The sequence below is a fragment of the Chamaea fasciata genome, unplaced genomic scaffold, assembly GCF_029207755.1.
Source record: "Chamaea fasciata isolate MVZ Bird 193981 ecotype frontalis unplaced genomic scaffold, bChaFas1.0.hap1 SCAF_2, whole genome shotgun sequence".
In the NCBI taxonomy this organism is placed as follows: Eukaryota; Metazoa; Chordata; class Aves; order Passeriformes; family Sylviidae; genus Chamaea; species Chamaea fasciata.
In genome coordinates this window covers 42,600,166-42,618,105 of record NW_027094087.1, presented here as the reverse complement: position 1 = coordinate 42,618,105, position 17,940 = coordinate 42,600,166, and the positions used below count along the sequence as shown (strand labels likewise).

Genomic DNA, 17,940 nt, shown 5'->3' with positions numbered 1-17,940 from the left:
TCCAGTTGAGGCTTGAAAATCTCTGAAGATGGAGACTGGACCGCCCTCTCTGGGCAACCTGTGCCTCAGCCTGTAACATGGAAATGTTACAGGGTGACCATCTCTTCTTTCAACTCATGCCAGTTGTCTTTCATTTTTCTGCCCTGCACCATCTCATGATCTTCCTAGGGGATTCTGTAAGGTCCACCCCCTCATTGAAGGTATCTCTTAACAGGCTTAACAAGTCCAGCTGCCCCAGTTTCTCCTCACAGGGCTGGTGCTCCAGCTCTGCCATCTCAGTGGCTTCCTCTGGATTTGATCCAGTTTATTGATGGCTTGTACTGGGGAGCGCAAGGCTGGAAGCAGGATCTAGATGTGGTCTAACAAGTACTGAATGGAGGTGGATAATGACTGCCCTGGTTCATTCAGCCCATGCTGCTGTTGGCCATCATTACTGCCAGGGCTCATTGGTGGCCCGTGTCCCTCCATGCCCACCAGGACCCCCAGGGCCATTCCCTCAGAGCTGTTCCCAGCAGCTGGTCCCAGCCCATACCAGAACAGGAGTGGCTCCTTCTCAGGAACAGGGGTCCAAGAGCACCATCAGGCCCTGATTCCCCCACGTCCTCAGGGCTTCCCCCGCTCTCCCTGCCCATGGCTCATGACACCATTCCGGCCCAGCCTGGGGGTATCAGTCTCTGCCCCACTGATGGCATAGGACATCGGTCTCCATCTCTCCTCTGCCCTCCTGCTGAGTGTGGCCCTATCTGCAGGCTGACAGCCTCAGGACAGGCAGCTATCCCAGAGCGATGCCTGGCCCCGATTCCCCTCACAGGGACTGATCCTGATCTGCAGTTTGATGTCCCTGCCTGACTTCAGCCCTGCCCTGTACCCTGCCACACTACACAAGTTTTCTCTCACCTGTTGAGAGTATCGCACATGGTATGTCAGTGGAGATCTGTGACTATCTGAAGTGAGGGAATTGAAGAGACTAAAGACAAAAGCAAGGAGGAAACCAGACTTGATAATTTCCCCTTCGAGGAACCTGTTTTTCATGGTCTGTATGCACAGAGACTTGAAGTTCATGTTATTCAAAACCAGGCAGAATTCATTTGTGATCTCTTTGCTTTGCATGTGAAAATCCAGGCTTGCCCAGAATCTTCGTTTAATTCTCCTGCAGTCTTGTAAGCCCTCTCATCTAATCATACCTTGAAATACTTCCCAGTAGCAGCAAATGGTAAAAATGACAAAACAACCTTAGGAGAAAAATCATTGGAGTTTTACCCTCTTTACTTGTATCCCAACATTTTAAATCTATGAAATTACTTTTTTGTTACATTTTCTAGAGGATAGTACTGTGATTCTTTTCTCCCCTTACCAAGCATCACAGCACTGATGAGGGACACCAGCAGCATCTCAACCACAGGCCTCAGGAGCACCTGGGCATGGATGTGTGTCTGAGCCTCCTCTCGGGGACAGGGAGCTGAGCCCATGTGTCAGTGCGTCCTAACACGGTCCCTGCTCTGTCCTTCGCTTTAAATACAATTGCTATGGGAAATCCTAAAAACAGTGAGGAATTTTAAACTATGTCACGGGCTTGGACCTTTCTCCTTTTAGAGCAATCGGTGGTACCATCAGCTGACACAAGGCAGTAACGATAAACTACAGAGAAAGACGATTTTTTCATCTTTAAATTCCAGGCCAACTGTTCAGCTGCCGGCTGAGTTCCATCCTAAACCACAGGTAATGCGTTATTTGAGGGGGGGGCAAATAACACACCCTCCGATCATCTGCTCTTCAGCGCGTCCCGCAAAAGCGCCCACAGTCAGGGCAGAAAAACCTCCCGGGACAGTCTACCGCAACCCAGCGGGTCCGAGCCCGCTGCCCGCTCTCACAGCGGCTGTGCTGTGTTTTCCGCGGCTGTGGGGAAGGGCGCGGCTCCGAGCCCGCTCCCGTGCCTGTGCAGGCAAGGCACTGTCCCGCCGCCGGCGCGGTCCGGCGCACACGGGCTGCGCTGGGCTGGGCTGCAGCAGCTCCTCATCGCCCCACCGCCCTGGGGATATGGCGGGACGGCCCGGAGGAGGAGGAAGAGAACGAGGAAAGGCGGCGCCGGATTCAGCCGCCCGGCGGCAGCCCGGCCCACCCCTCGCCTCCCTCCGGCTCTACCCAGCCCCGGCCCCGTCGGGCCGCCCCGCGGGGCGGGGAGCGGGCGGGGGCCGCGCAGGGCCCGAGGAGGCCCGGGACCCCGCTCCGAGCGGGCGCTGTAGGGGCCGGCGGGGCGATGGGGGGCCGGGGACTGCTGCCGCTGCCGCCGCTGCTGCTGCTGCTGGGCGCCGCGGGGCCGCTGCTGCGGCCGGCGGAGTCGGCGGATCCCGTCAGCGCCCAGCGGAGCCTGGTGTGGGGCCCCGGGCTGAACGCGGGGCTCACCGTGCCCGTGCGGTACTTCTACATCCAGGCGGTCAGCGCGGCCGGACGCAACTTCTCCCGCTCCCCGCCAGGTACCGTTCGTGTGCTCCGGGCGGGAGGGGCGCGGAATGGACGCCCTGCCCCGGGCCGCGGTTTCGCCGCAGAACCTGGCTGGAGGTGCCCACCCGTTCCCCTCTTCCCCTCCTCCTTGCTTCCTTCCTTCCTTTCCCCGTTCCGTGCGGTGGCTGTGCCATCGCTGTTCCCGGGCTGAGCCCGCGCCCGGTCCCGCACTGCCCGGGACACACAGGACGGCAAGCGAAGCACATGGTCAGACCCTCTTTTCTTCTGGTGCCGCCCAGTGCCTTCTCTGCTCTCCCCAGTAGTCTGCTCTAAACAGTATGGAATTCACAGCAAAGAACCAGTAAGCGCAGAAAGAGCCAGTGCTCCTGGAGCTAGTGGACATAAAATCCAGTACACAGCTGGGAAGTGGTAACATAATTATTTTTAAAGCCTCACACACACCAGTTGCTTAAAATTTCTGTCTCAGTCAGCAGAGCCCTCTGGGCTTTGTTATCCTACTGCTGCTCCGTTAAGGAGTAATTTTAATTTGTTGATTACTCAGCACAAGCGCAAACCATCCCATGACACTTCTCCTGAGGGTGGGAGGCCAGTGGTATGATGGCAGTCAGCTGTTTCCTGCTGCAAGTTAACTCCACGCAATCTAGATTAATAGTTTAAATTTGGAATAAAATTGCTTTTGTGTCACAGATCCTATAATGAAGATAACCCTGAGGTAGCTCTAGAGGAAGTCCTGTGTTGCTCATTAACATAGGGTAGAAGCTACTTAATTTTGCTGTGTATTACTTACTGTTCACAGAGATGGTACTGAGAGGGCAGCTACCAAGTATGCACAGCCTCTTCATGTCTTGTTAGTTAGAAAGTTGCTGCTTGCAGAATGAAAGAGTAGACATATATTATTATACAGGGTATGTCTTCAGTCTGACAGAAGTGTGGATACTTCAGATGTTTCAGGTCTGGACTTTCTCCATCTGCTGCTGTAGCTTGGTGCTGGATGTCTGCGCAGTTTTGTAATTGCAGTCCAGAATGCGACTGCACGCTCACTGCCAATGCCGTGGAGGCTGATAGCAGCTGCACAGGGAGAGCCTTGGGTTCAAACAACAGGTTGCTAAAGGTGAAAAGGTGTGAAGTTCAGTTGGGTTCTCATGCTAGTGTTAGTCCTCCAAGATGAACTGGTAGGACATGGGTACTGAGAACCTAGATTTGATTGCAGTGTGTTCGTATTTATGTTAATAAATTCAGTGTCACAAGAAAGTTTCCGAGTCTCAATGCCATCTGGCATGGAGTGATCTTCATTCATCCCATGACCTGCTGTGACCTCCAGTCAAAGACAGAGCATGCGTGCTGCCAGCAGGGAAGAGCTGTTGCCTCGGCCTGTGCTGCTGTCCCATGCCAAGAATTGTTTGGGAGGGTGCCAAGGATCCTTAAAACAATGAGTGGTAGGGTTGGTCATATTCCAGTGCATGAGGACTGTTTGAAGTACTCGTAGAGACCCTGGCTATAAACTTCCTGTAAAATGTCATTAAGAATTACAATTAACAATATTTATTCAGGCACCACTCCCCAATATAAACTAAATATGTCTCAAAATATTCCTGTTGAGATAGCAAAAAAATCCATATTATCTCCTCCATTGCAAACCAGGAATACTGTGATCAGAGCAGCAGAGCTACAGTTAAGGCATAACATTTGTGAAATTTGTCCAAATCTATTAATAGTTTTTGGTGTGCGTTAGAATTTCAGTCAAGTGGGTCAGCACTTACTGGGATCCATTATAAAACTTGTATAGCATAACTAGTAGATTTTAAATCCAGATTTTTTTTCTGAATGTCAAGTCTGTTCACCAGAATTGATATGCACCATTGCACATTACACTGGAATTTCAACCCAAAGGCTGTAACTGTTTGACCTGCATTTGTAGGAAGATGTCAAATGATGCAGAATTCATTCTTTCCCTAGAAAAATTTTTTCAAAGATTAAGAAAATCCCTGCTGAAAATACAGAATTTTCTTTTAGTGTAAACTGGATAGACTTTTTTTTTGGACACTTGGATATGTCTTATCCTTCTTTTCTGCTAGGTGTTATCCTAGGTTTAATAACCGGCAACCGTGTCTTTATGTACTACTGACTGTGATAAAATCAGCTGTTAATTGTTGTTCAGATGATCTGCATACTCTGCGAACAAATATTTTTCAAGGCCTCCCAGGTATTCTTGCAGGTTTCACCAAATGCTTTCAAAGAGCAGGGCTGCTTCTTCCAGTTCTTGTTCCACTGCTGCCAAACAGAGTTGTATATCTCAGTTCACTCTCTTTCATACCTGGGCACTGCAGGACCTCCCTTCAGGTCTTTGGTTGACCATGTTCCCTGGACTTTTGTGATGGCCACACACAAGACCTGTGGTTGTTTGTTACTGGGTATATGCTCTTGCATCCAACTCTCTGAAAGTATAGGTTAATAATTTGTGTGTCTCTTTAGTGGCTCTGTCGATTTTGTGATTTCTATCTGTGAAAGCAACCAGCAACAATTTCAGTAAAACAGTTGAATCAAAAAAATCTTCTTTTCAGACCTTTTGATTTCTTTTCAGCGTATGTGTCATAAATAGGGTTATTAGGGTTTTTTTGTGCTTCTCTAGCAATTTGCCTAAATCAGTATCTTGTTATCTTTTCCCTCTTTCCCTCCATTTCATCTCTTGTCCTCCATGCGTGGCATACCTCTTTTGCAAGCTGCACAGAAGGAAAAAAAAAGCGTAAAGCAGGTGTCATTATCTGGATTTCTTAAAGTATCCCATTTGGACTGTGTATATTTTAGTCTCTCTTCAGTACTGGGAAATTATTTTGGACCTTAAATGCTGTCCCGGATGTTTTCGGGATAACAAAGAAACACTAGGGGTGCTGATTCAACAAAGACACATGTTTCTTTTGTAATTCCTTTGGATTGAGAGAAACCATAAAACATGAGTGAAAGTACCATGGTAACTTCCTCCAAATAAAAAATAAAAATCAGCAAAAAGCTGTTATGCTTAAGTATGCAGTAGAGGCCTTGGCCCCATTACACAATGAATGTTATAAATTACAAACAAGAAGTCTGTTGCCTCAAATGAATTATTTGTACTTACATGAAATACTCGATCTCGTTTTTCTTCCCCTTGACTTTCAGTGGAGTTAGCTTTTTCCCAGAGAGCTTTGTTGTCAGTTACTTCTCTTATCAAATGATTCCTGTGTCTGAACAGGAAACTGTTTTCTTTGTGAACCTCAGGACATGCTCTGGATTTGAATACTTCTTCATCCAAATAATGCTAGGTAATAATCGTAGGGAGAGGGTACTTGGTTAAAGTCAGCTACTTGAAGCAAGTTAAAAATGACTTGCAGTCACAACTTTAGAGGCAGAGAGGTTCATTCCTTCGGGAGAGTCATGTAATCTGAATATTCATGCACAGTATTTGACTCGAATCTGATTTCAAGATCTAGTGATCTAAGGAAGACATGATTGATCATTAAAAGACTGGTACTTACCACATCAGTGCATTTATCTGGGGATGCAAAATGTAGCGTTAACTGTGACATCTCAGTCATTTAGTGCTGTTGGGACATACTCAGATTTTAGTAACATCTTGATTTTGTCTGGATTTTTTCAGTTTTCATTTTTTTCTGTATATTACTTGGTGGTAGCTTTCGTTGTATTTGCTTGGTTCACAGTGCTTAGGATGTCACACTTCATGAATAATTTGTCCCAATCTTTTTTTTTAATTAATAAAGTTGGCAATGACCACTTGTGATAGAATTAAGGAATATGACATATTTATGTTTATGCATACTCATATTGTCCATACATTATTCCATATCTTAATGCATTAATGATGAAATGCTGGTGATCTTGAAGCACAGGTCAGACAGATGTCCAGGGAACATCTTTACTATCATTCTCTTATCCCTGCTTTTCAGTAGCTGTGACTTTAAATGTGCAAGACAGTCAGCAGCAGCCCAAAGCTGAACAATTTGTATGTGACTCCTGCATGCTACAGCTGCCTTTCCACAAGCTGGCAAGTATTCTTTTCTCCTGTTACTTTAACTTGGTTTCCTATCTTTCTTACTTTAGAGGAAATTATTGTTCCTCAGAGCACTAACTTGAAAACTTAGAATAAAACCTAATCTTGGCTTCAAAATACTGTTGGCCTTTCCTTCTGTCTTGTAATCAAATATTTAACTTTTTATCTACACCTGCAGGTTTTTCCATTTAGAGGTGTGCAATGACTAAGAATATTTGGTAGGATGATATTTCATCACTGGAAATTAGTTGTACCAACTTGGTATAATTAAAAAATTGTAGTGAAAAATAAATTAAATTCTGTGGTGTTAATTCAGTGGAGTTTGCTCCTTACCTTTATTTACTAGATGTGATTCTAATTGCTTAAAGTGATTTTGTGTGGTTTTATTTTCCCCGTGCCAGGGAGAACACAGTTTAAAGTGGTAATTAAAGCACTGTCTCCAAAAGAAGTCGCCAGAATTTACACCCCTCGGCCTTTGGATAGAAATGATGGTACATTCCTTATGCGGTATCGGATGTATGGAAGTGTCACAAAAGGCTTAAAAATTGAGATACTTTATGGTGATCAGCATGTGGCTCAATCACCTTATATTTTGAAAGGTAAGGGTATTTTTTGATCTAATGTAATGTGTCAAAGTTCTGAATTAGGATATATTTGAAACTGCAATACCTGGGCTGTAGTAGCTGTGGGCAGCTCAAAGAGTTCTGAATCCACCATGTGCTTGTCAGGTTCAGAGAAATGGAACTTCATTTAGCAGAATGATTTCATCCTGATAACACAAAGTCTGAGAAGAGAAGAATGTTGCTGTTTTCTCAGTTACACTGCAAAATTCCAGAAATTATAGGAAGGATGATTTCCCAGGAAAACTGTAGAAAACATGGTATAAAAAATGCCAAGCCACTGTAATGTATAAACTATGTGTGCTGTAGAATCACAAATACAGACTCTGGGTGCTTTGTTTTCCACAGAACCAGTTTATCATGAATACTGTGACTGTCCTGAAGAAGACCCTGAGGTCTGGCAGGACATGATGTCCTGTCCATCCCAAGAACCTCAGATTACAGAGGACTTTGTTTCGTTTCCCACCATTGACCTGCAGCGAATGCTGAAGGAAATCCCAGCAAAGTTCAGCCAAACAAGAGGTGCTATTGTTCATTACACTATTGTGGATAATCATGTCTACCGGCGCTCCTTAGGGAAGTACACAGACTTCAAAATGTTCTCCGATGAAATGTTCCTGTCACTGGCCAGGAAGGTACTGGTTTGGATCTTGTCAGACTATTCAGGCAATATCACAGAATCACTGAGTGGTTGGGGTGGGAAGGGACCTCTGGAGAGCATCTAGTCTAACTCCCCTGCCAAAGCAGGTTCACGCAGGACTGGTTGCACAGGATCACCTCCAGGGTGGGTTTTGAATATCCACAGCCTGTCTGGGCAGTCTATTCCATGGCTCCATCATCCTCACAGTAAGGAGGTTTTCCCTCATATTCAGGTGGTGCTTCCTGTGTTTAAGTATATGCCTGTTTCTCCTTGTCCTGTCACTGAGCACCATTGGAAAGATTCTGGCCCCATCCTCTTGACACCTGCCTTGAAGATATTTGTAAGCAGTGATAAAATCCCCTCTCAGTCGTCACTTGTCCAGGCTAAACATATTTAAATATGGCAGTATTGCAATTGTTGTATCTTCAGATGTATAATTCCTGAAGTAAGATTAGACATTTGTTTTTCCATCAAGACAACAGAGCGTGAGGAGTAATGTGTGGGGGCTGGCCCTGGCAGTAATGAAAATGCTTGGAAAGGTCCAAGGGCTAAGGCTTAACTGTGATTTCATGGCCTCTGGGTGTTCCTTTCATAATAACTTGCAGGGCAGAAGCTTGGAATTCATACATTAGGCACAGCTAAATCTATGAACTATCCAGTAGGTGCACTGAGTCTGCATGACATGAGAGAACAGAGGAATAGATGTAGGAGTGACAAATGGCTTCTCTGTGTTATTATCCTTTCTTGGGTACCTGTTTAGGTTCGTCTTCCTGATGTGGAGTTTTATCTCAATGTTGGAGACTGGCCAGTTGAGCATCGGGGAGCTAATGATACACCTGGCCCTGTACCTGTCATCTCCTGGTGTGGCTCTGTGGATTCCAGAGATATCATCCTGCCAACATATGATGTAACCCACTCAACTCTGGAAACCCTACGTGGAGTCACCAATGATCTCCTTTCCATTCAAGGAAATACAGGTGAATTAGAGACTGTGAATTTAAAAAGAATTTGTGGTTTCCAGTAAAGAAGCAAGTTGCATTCAAATATTGTGTTAAAGTTTTCAATTCAAAGTGCCCTAGCACATCTCTGAATACAAGAAGCTTACTCTTTACAGATTGCAAACCCTTGTCAACACTGCCACTAAGCAGGTGTATCCTTTAGAATCAAAATTTAGGAAGTCCAGTTTGCAATAAAGGTAAATTTTACATTAAAGGTATCCAGAAGATACCTTCCATGACCTAACAAAGGAAAACTAAATGTAATTAAAAGGTCTTTCTCCTCAGTAAAGGACTCAAATATGTTTCTTCTGATCAAATAGTAACCCTTTTCCTGACTGTGTTGTGGCCCAAAGTTCTGCTTATAAAAAAATTAATTTGAATCCTGGAAGAAGTAGGCTGATACTATGCTGCAGCCTCTTTCAAATGAGAAAACATTGTCTAGATGAAAAAATACCTCAGAGTGAGATCTCCTAAATTGCTTTTCTGGCTTTGAAAGAAGAGTCAGCTTTACTGACAGGTGTCTTCCTCCCTTTCAGGAAATTAAAGAATACTTAGGGATCAAACAAATAGTATAAGCAATACCTAAGGAGTAAAACTGGAGTGGAAAGTTATTTTTTTAAAAAATTTAATTTGTTCTCAGTTCCTCTTTTCTTTATTAGTTTTTAAATTAATTATTTCAATTAAATGATCAGGTAGAGGCATTGTGTGTTCACTCATTTAGTACAGCTGCTTTTCCAATTAGGAGACAGTAAGAGACTTCTCCATTTAGTAGGTCCTTTAGGGAAATTTTCAGCAGAAAGGTGAGGAAGAGAATAGTTAATGTTTTTAAAAACAGGCAGTAAGCAGAGATTAAGTCTTCCAGACTCTTGCTGAGTGTTTAGAGGACACAACATAGTCATTTATTTTCTTTTTTAGGGCATCATTAAGTGGTTCTTCAAGGACCTAGCTAAATTGCTGGGTAACAGAAGTGGATTTTACTAAGGAAATTTGGTTATTGTGGCAGGCTTTGTGGATGGAGAATTGCATTAATTATTAGTATTTTCCTTACATATTTTATTATAATCCCTTACGTAGCTTTCAAGATAGTTGAAGTTATTGAAATACACAACTGTTGAGTGGAAAAACAATTCTCTGATTTTCTTTTTATGAGTTTCTCATACCAAAATTCAAACCAGAATTGGGAGTTTAAACCTGTGATTAATAAATGGTTATGGGAAACCATGCCTGTCCTGCCATGTCTCCAAGTGTAATGCCAATGTCAGACCAAGTTCCTTATTTGCATTGAACAGATCCTGAACATTTCTCTGCTGTTTGCTTTTGCCTTCTCACTCACTGCTCATAGGCCCCTCCTGGGAAAACAAAACTGAGCGGGCTTTATTCAGAGGCCGAGACAGCCGAGAAGAACGTCTCCATCTTGTCAAGTTATCCAAGGAAAATCCAGAACTACTAGATGCTGGAATAACTGGATATTTCTTCTTCAGAGAAAAAGAAAAAGAGCTGGGGAAGGCTCAGCTGATGGGCTTCTTTGACTTCTTTAAGGTAGCAATCAAATTACAGTTTTGGATTAGTTTTGCTGTCAAGTTCTTACCAACTGAAGAGACAAAGCTTACTTTTGTTAATTCTTTTCAGTAAACAAACCAATTATGCTGCTGTGGGACCATGGGTCCATGCAGGGTAGATAAACCACCTGTAATCAATGTCCTAGTGTGACACACTTGTAAAGAAAGCCAAGGAAGACCTTTAGAGAGTCATCTTGGCTTATTTTCATTTTTTAATGGACTGAGAAATTGTATTTCTCACCATCAGGGTTTCTTTTATTTGGGGTAAATATGAAAACAATGGACACAACTTATATCCATTACAAGTACACTATGAATGTCAGAAAGAGTCTTTGTAGTAACAAACTAGAAAAATAGATGAGTGTTTTTGTTGTACTTTAGCATACAAATTCTACTGCAAGAGAGATATAAAAAATAAATGGGACAGAGTCCTGTATAAAGCCATTATAATATATAGTAATTGTAATTCTGTTCTGAAGATGGATATTTCAGAAATGCTGTAACATCCAAGAATATCTGCCAAAGCAGTACATTCATGGTTACTTTTAGTGTAATGTTTCAGCTTATTTTATATAGTAATACATTTCAGATTATTCTACATAATAATGTTAAATCAGAATAAGTTTACTCTGTTTGAATTGAAGTATAAATTAGTTTTATTTCCTTCCCTGCTCTAGCCCATGCTCTATCCCAGGACACTTCAATAGGATACCCATCAGGCAGTTCATGTGACACAGAGGTTCTTGACTGTCAGCCTGTTGAAAAACAAATCCTTTTTCCATTATGTTATCCAGAAGACCATGAAACTACATGTGCTTAATGCTTAAAGGCGTTTGAAGAAGAAAATGAATAAACATGATTACTTTTTGCCTGTTAAAATGATATTTTTCACAGTCAGTGTTCCCATTCTGATAGACTATTTTTTCCTCTCTCTTCACACTGTAGTACAAATACCAAGTGAATGTAGATGGCACTGTAGCAGCTTACAGGTTTCCATACCTCTTGCTGGGTGACAGCCTGGTATTGAAGCAAGATTCCCAGTACTATGAACACTTTTATATTGGATTGGAACCTTGGAAACATTATGTTCCAGTTAAGAGAAACTTAGAGGACTTGCTAGAGAAAATAAAATGGGCTAAGGTAAGTTACATTATTGATTGAAGTTCAAAGTGATGAACAAACATGTGAACAATTTCTCTTAATAGTTTCTTCTTTTGTATTTACATGTATGTATTTTGCATGAGCTCTGTTGAGATCCTGGAATAAAGGAAGTACATTTTGTTGTTAGTATAAAATTGGATAGCCTTATTTGAAGTAACCGTCTCTGTTTAGAGTCATATTTAAGTGTTCATTTTAGGTGCGGGCAGAAGAGTTCATGAGTCAGACCCTTAGTGTACTGACTAAGGTAATTGTGAAAGAAACAACCAGATTCCTAGATACTACTTAATTAGTGCTATAGCTTTTTAAAGTCCTGACTAGAGCAGAAGTTACTGCATGTTCTGGTTGAATGTAACCAAAATTGCTGCTCTCTGTAACATGCTCAGAGTGAGAGGCTGTGATCCTTTAAGCAAACAGATACAGTTGTGTGATTGAAAACACCATTTGTGCTTTAAGTCAAAGTGCTGTTTCGGTTAAAGAAACACAGGAGAAGTTTCTCTTCTGAGAGTACTGTAGTTCGGCGTAAGGAATCAGAGGCGAATACTAAAAGCTTTGAAACCTAGACCTAAAAAGCTTGAGAATAAATACATGAATTCATGCAGTTATTTTTAAAAAGAAGATGTTGAATTCCATTGCATTGGACAAAGCAATAGCTGTGGTTTTGTCATCTGTAGAACTAAGTTGGTCTGGGAGATACCAGAACTGATTTTGAAGAGACCTGTGGCTTGGACAAAATGGTAGAGCAGTAGTCAACCAAGATTTCAAAACTGTACAGTTAGTCATGAAAGTTGTTATTGATAGCCCTAAGGTAGCAGTAGTGACAATAAAAGCAATCCAGTATTTTTAAACAAATCTGGATTTTTAATCATGCCTTTGCAGTCTACAGTAATTGCAGTCAAATTTGCAGATTTGAATAGCCCATTTATTAAACTTGCAATGCTAGTGAGGCTTTGAGTAACTCACTGTTATTCATTTGTTTCATCTGAATTTTCCAGGAAAATGATGAGGACGCAAGAAAAATTGCTAAAGAAGGACAACTAATGGCAAGAGAATTACTTCAGCCTCACAGGTTTTACTGCTACTATTATAAAGTGCTCCAGGTGAGTACAATGGATCACTTTATTACTCTTCCCCCGAGCTGCTGCTACTACTGATGCTACAGATTTCATGTTCTGTCCTTACTTAGATCAACAGCAGACATGGTACATATTACTCATAGGAGATCAGTGTGAAGAGCTTTGCTAAACCCTGCTTCCTCAGGAAAGAAGCCACCTGATATAATAGTTACTTTACAGAATCAGGAATTTTTTTTTTTTTGCCCCCATCCCCAGTCAGCCCTGTTTTCATTGTCATTTAGTATTTGTTTTGCAGTAGATCTCTGTAGGAAATAAATCTGTATATCCAGTTTTCTTTCTTTTTCCCTTCATACTTCTCACACTTATATCATGAGCTAGTCTACTACAAAACAATGAATATATGGAAAAGAAGTTCCAGAAGTGTGATCAGTGGAGTGTAGGGGGTGAAGTACGCCCAGTAGTCATTTCTTCCTTAGAAAATGCAAATCTCTAGTGGAAGTAGTTTCTCCTGTCTGAAAGTATGGATTTCTTTTTCCTGTACTGCTGTGCAGTTATATGTCCACTTCACCAGCCACACGTTAACACAAAGATTGGAACTGTTCAGTGTACAAAAATGACCTTTTTATGCATTATCTGCATGAAGTGTCTAGGCACAAATGATGACAATATTCAAGTTACCATAATAATAGGCAGAAACATGAAAGGAGGCTTTCAGAGGCAATGTAGCCTATTAGTAGGTGTGTTACAAAGACACCTTGTGCACAGGTTGTAAACAATGACATAAGGAGCCTGGATAAAGGTAGGCTTGTGAGTGGAAGGGAGGAGGAAAATTCTGCTTCATGAATTATATGTTGGTGCCTATAGCATTCCTAAATGTTGTTTACATATTTCAGAAATATGCTGAACGCCAAGCCAGCAAACCTGAAATACGGGACGGAATGGAACTTGTACCTCAGCCTGATGACAGGGACTCAGTGTGCAGTTGCCACAGGAAAAAGCCTTTAAGGGAAGATCTGTAACTGTACTGGATGGAGAAAATGACCCACTTAAAATGCCAGAATAGGAATTAAGCTGTGAAATCTACGACTCTGATGCAGTAACAGACATTCTTAGTTGTGTGTTCTTGTATTTTCATACCCTTTTTCACGCTCATTCTGATCTGCATTGTCGGTTCTCAGAATTTTGGCTCCATGACCACCACCAGACAGACACTGAGCCTGCAGTGGGGAATGTCTGGGAGATTTGTTTGATGTACTGCATCAGCAGGAAGAAGAGCACAGAGCTACTCATGTTCCAGATGGGACAAAAGATCTTGCCATGAGTCAGTGCAAGTTACTCTAAAGGAGCATTTGTGATATGTTGAAACGGTGTTATGATTTCTTCATAAAGTTTACCTCAGTGTTAGATTGTTTCGTGTATACAAAGCAATTTTCGAATTAGACAAAGAAAATGAATATTTGAGATGCACAGATACCAGATCTGGTCATGCATTCAGATTATTTTGTGGTCTGTGACAGATAACAGACAACATGATCTAACACTCATCAGTTTCAGAGGAAAATGGAGAGGAGGGGGAGAGATTAGAAAAATATGATTATAAGCATCATGGCTGTGAATCACCAGAACCAAGTGTGCTTTAAAACACTCTGTAGCTATCACAGTCACATTGCTTTGGGTGCCAAGTCACCACTCTGAAGACCTGTTCCCTGCCAGTGACTGTAGGCACAGATCCACAAAAGGACTTGGGAATTTCAGGCCATGGGAAACACTGGTGTCTGTGTTCAACAATAGCATCTACAATATTCTAGACTACATGAAATCTGAAATTTGTTAGCAGAGTTTTAGACCACCTAGGTTTACCTTTTGTGTAATAGTCTAGGGGTTAGACTCCATGTAAAGCAATTGGGAAGCTGTTTGTCCTCCTTGGTTTAATTTGAAGCCATTTTTTCCAGAGGGTGCCTTAGCTCCAGACTGGATGACAAGAGGTTTTCAGGTCTTCTGCTGAAGTTCATGTGCAGCCATGAAGCTAACAATGTGAAATTCACAAGGACAGAAACATCTGTTCATACCCTTTTGATAAAGTCTGCCTTTGGATGGGGCAGAAGAAAAATCCTAGTCCTGGATGCGGCTCTGAATGTCTCTGTTGATTTTTGCCCAAGTTTGTCTACTTCAAAACGCATAAATAGTCCGGGCAGTAGACATCAATACCAGGACCAGTGCCCACAAGCACCCATTTCTGTGTTTTCATCTTGGCTACTGCAGCCTGCATGAGCAGCTCCCGATTCACTACAGTCAGATAAAAGCTTTCATGGATACCAACTTCTCCCTACACTAAAAAGAATGGAGATGTCTTCAGACAGTGGACGTGTCTGATTCATTTGGTGCACAAAATTTAGTGTTCAACACATTATGCAGGCTTCGTTCTTGGTTCTACGCTGCAAATTACATAAAATTTACACATTAGAACAGGAGGAAAGGCAGTATGCTAAATATGGAAAGAAGTTTGGCTTTCTAAAGAGGTCAGTGCAACTGTCCATCAGTCATTTATAACATTATGCCAGTTAAGAAAAAACCTGTATCATGTTACTCTACCGATAATCCTCTTTATTCTGGTTCTAACACTCGTATATATAGTGGTTGAATTTTTATTTAGCATAAAAATCAGTCCTAGAACTTCAGGCTATAAATGCATGTTCAACTCATCTGACATAAAATTTTCTACATCAAAGTACAGGAGCAGGGTTCCATTGCTGAAGCTGACACTTAAGACTGAGTATGTGCCCCCCTTTTGTTCTGTGTGTATGGTCATTTTTACTGTATTACATGGTCTTAAAGGAAATTACCCATTATGCCATGTGCTTTTTATATTCACCAGTGTTTATGGAGGTGGTGCGCTCAGCAAAGGGAAGTAAGCATAAAAGATGTTTGAACAACAAAGTTTTCCATGTATTTCAAGTTCAAAAGTGATTAATTTATATTTTTTAAAATGGGAGAGAATAGGGAGAGTCATGACACATACTTCATGATTCTTTGGAAATACCTATGTAGGAAAACTTGCCTAGCTTGAAACAGAAGTCTTTCAAACTGAAGGAAGAATCAGATAAAATTTAAATTATGAATATAAATAAATGTGAATATTTTATCCCTCCTTTCTTCCCTCATTGAAAGGGAAAGAAACTATTCTTAATTCTTCTTTGCCAAAAAAAGTCCTTGCTTTTGTAATAAGCATCACTTTGAAGCAAATACTAGTTTGTAACAGAGTGCCTTACAGATGCTTTTATAGCTTACAGGCAAGAAATATCCTGAAAAATACTGCATTCATCTCCTTGCTGTAATTTAAAAAATAGTAGAGAGATGGTGGAACTTTTGCTACAAGTCCATAGTAATTTGAGGAAATCTGGTTCAGTTTATAACTATAGCTCTTCCAAAGGTAAAAGAGGGCAAAGCCTCTCTTCTTTCCATTGGTGCTACTATATGCAATTTAAATTGTAATGAAGAACAATCATAACAATTTCCCCACCAGGCCAGAAGAGATGTCAGATCTATTTGAGTTTGATGAGAGGATGATACCCATTGGCCTCGTTTGTTACAGGAAATGGTAAATAATGAGTAAAACGTGGTTTTGCAAGTAAAGTATAATACATACATTAAGTAGAATTTTTAAGGGGCATAGACTGGACTTTGTATTATTCTGTGGTAGTTCTTGAACAGCAACTGTTCAAAGGTGCAAAAATCTCTTGTTGGTGGTAATTTTGGAAAATTGTTACCATACCACAGTACTAAATTTTGCCATAGTAATTTCAGTTTTTAAATAGAGGGTAAAACCTCTCCTGTTTTCATCAGGGATTTACCAGTGATGACAGAAGCAGGTTTATTTGTTTGAAATGGTATGTCCTAAAGCCCAGTGCCAGTGTTTTCAAACACAGAAATCTGCAGAGAAGAGGTTTGACTTCCAGAAATGTTGGAAGGCAGAGTCTTTACCTAAGGTTCTTTATTTTCAGATTTCTTCAACCTTAAAATAGCTTAATGTACTGAACACTGCTTTTATGTTATATCATATGTATGTCCTAATATATTTAGGCTCCCCCACTTGGAAATACCCAACCTCAGTTTCATCTTGAAATGAGAACTAGTGTATCCTGATCTGTTGAATATGAAGGAGGTACAGTTTCATATATATTTTAGACTGTATTTTTTTACATTTACTTCAAGATCACCAATATACTAGTTTCGTGACAGAATTGTGCCAGGCCTGCCTTGTAGATTCATGATTAAAAAACCCTATAATCAAAGCTTGTCTGATGGAATGTTAGATTCAAGCATCCATGCCGGGAAGCATACGCCCGACATTTATTACATTACAAAGTAAATTATTTAGTTAGGGAGGGGAGCTGACAAGCAAAACATACATCACCTGTTGAAGCACGTCTGAGAGGCTTGCAAAGAAACTATAATAAGGAAAATAAGCATTATATAAACCTACGATATTATCAGGTCCTTTAGCACTTCAGTTTTGCAAAAGTTTTGTCTGTAGGGGCGGTGATGAAGTGCAAGATTTTATATTAATATATTATTGTTTAAGTTCACAGGATTTAATGGCTAGAATCTTCTTGTCTGTGGGAAGTTTTATAACATTTTAATGAGGCTGTATAGATACTAATGCTTGAGTTTTGAGTACAATACTTCTGTGTTGAGTTGTTCATAGGAGAATCTATACTGCAGCCAGTTAAGGCACTAGTTTTGGATTTTGCTGTGGGAATAAGAGCAAAAAGATTTTGTTTGTTTGAAGTCATTTTAAACATCTGTAGCGCATTCCTTAATTGAGTCCCATCATGCAAGCAGTGATGAACAGGAGGTATGCTAGCAGGAGTGTGGCCAGCAGGTCAAGGCAGGTGCCTCTTCCCACCTGCTTGGCAGTTGAGAGGCTGCAGCTGGAGTTTTGTATTCAGCCTTGGACTCCGCAGTACAAGAAATACGTTGACACCCAACATGGACCACCAGGGTGATGAAGGCAATGGGGCACGTAGTGTATGAGGACAAGCCTTAGAGAAGGCTTCTCAGAGGGGCACAGCAGAAATCCTAACAACAGACACAAGCTGCATCATGGGAAATTCCAATTAGATAAGGGGAAAAAAATCCTAAACTGCTATCCCCAAGGAGATGAAGCTTGGTATGTGTGACCTCCAGATGTTCATTATTCTATGAATTACATTTCAGTCACACAACAAGCATTTATCTAGTCACATAGCCGAAGGATGAACTCAGCTCTCGAGTGTCTCCAAGAGGCAACATAGCCTTTCTGCATTGACACTTTTGACACTATTCATGGTTATGTCTCCTTCAATAATACTGGCAAAGGTTTGCACATACTTTTGTGTTGGCTT

At 41.6% G+C, this 17,940-nt stretch overlaps 1 protein-coding gene across 1 annotated transcript; it reads left to right on the top strand.

Annotated features, from left to right (window-relative positions):
• The first annotated feature begins 2,245 nt into the window (after positions 1-2,245).
• POGLUT3 (protein O-glucosyltransferase 3) lies at positions 2,246-17,940 on the top strand. Its single transcript, XM_066175794.1, has 8 exons — positions 2,246-2,474; positions 6,907-7,104; positions 7,474-7,760; positions 8,526-8,742; positions 10,106-10,302; positions 11,268-11,462; positions 12,476-12,580; positions 13,450-17,940. Exons 1-8 carry the CDS (start codon positions 2,258-2,260, stop codon positions 13,573-13,575), a joined length of 1,542 nt encoding a protein of 513 aa, XP_066031891.1. The 5' UTR covers positions 2,246-2,257; the 3' UTR covers positions 13,576-17,940.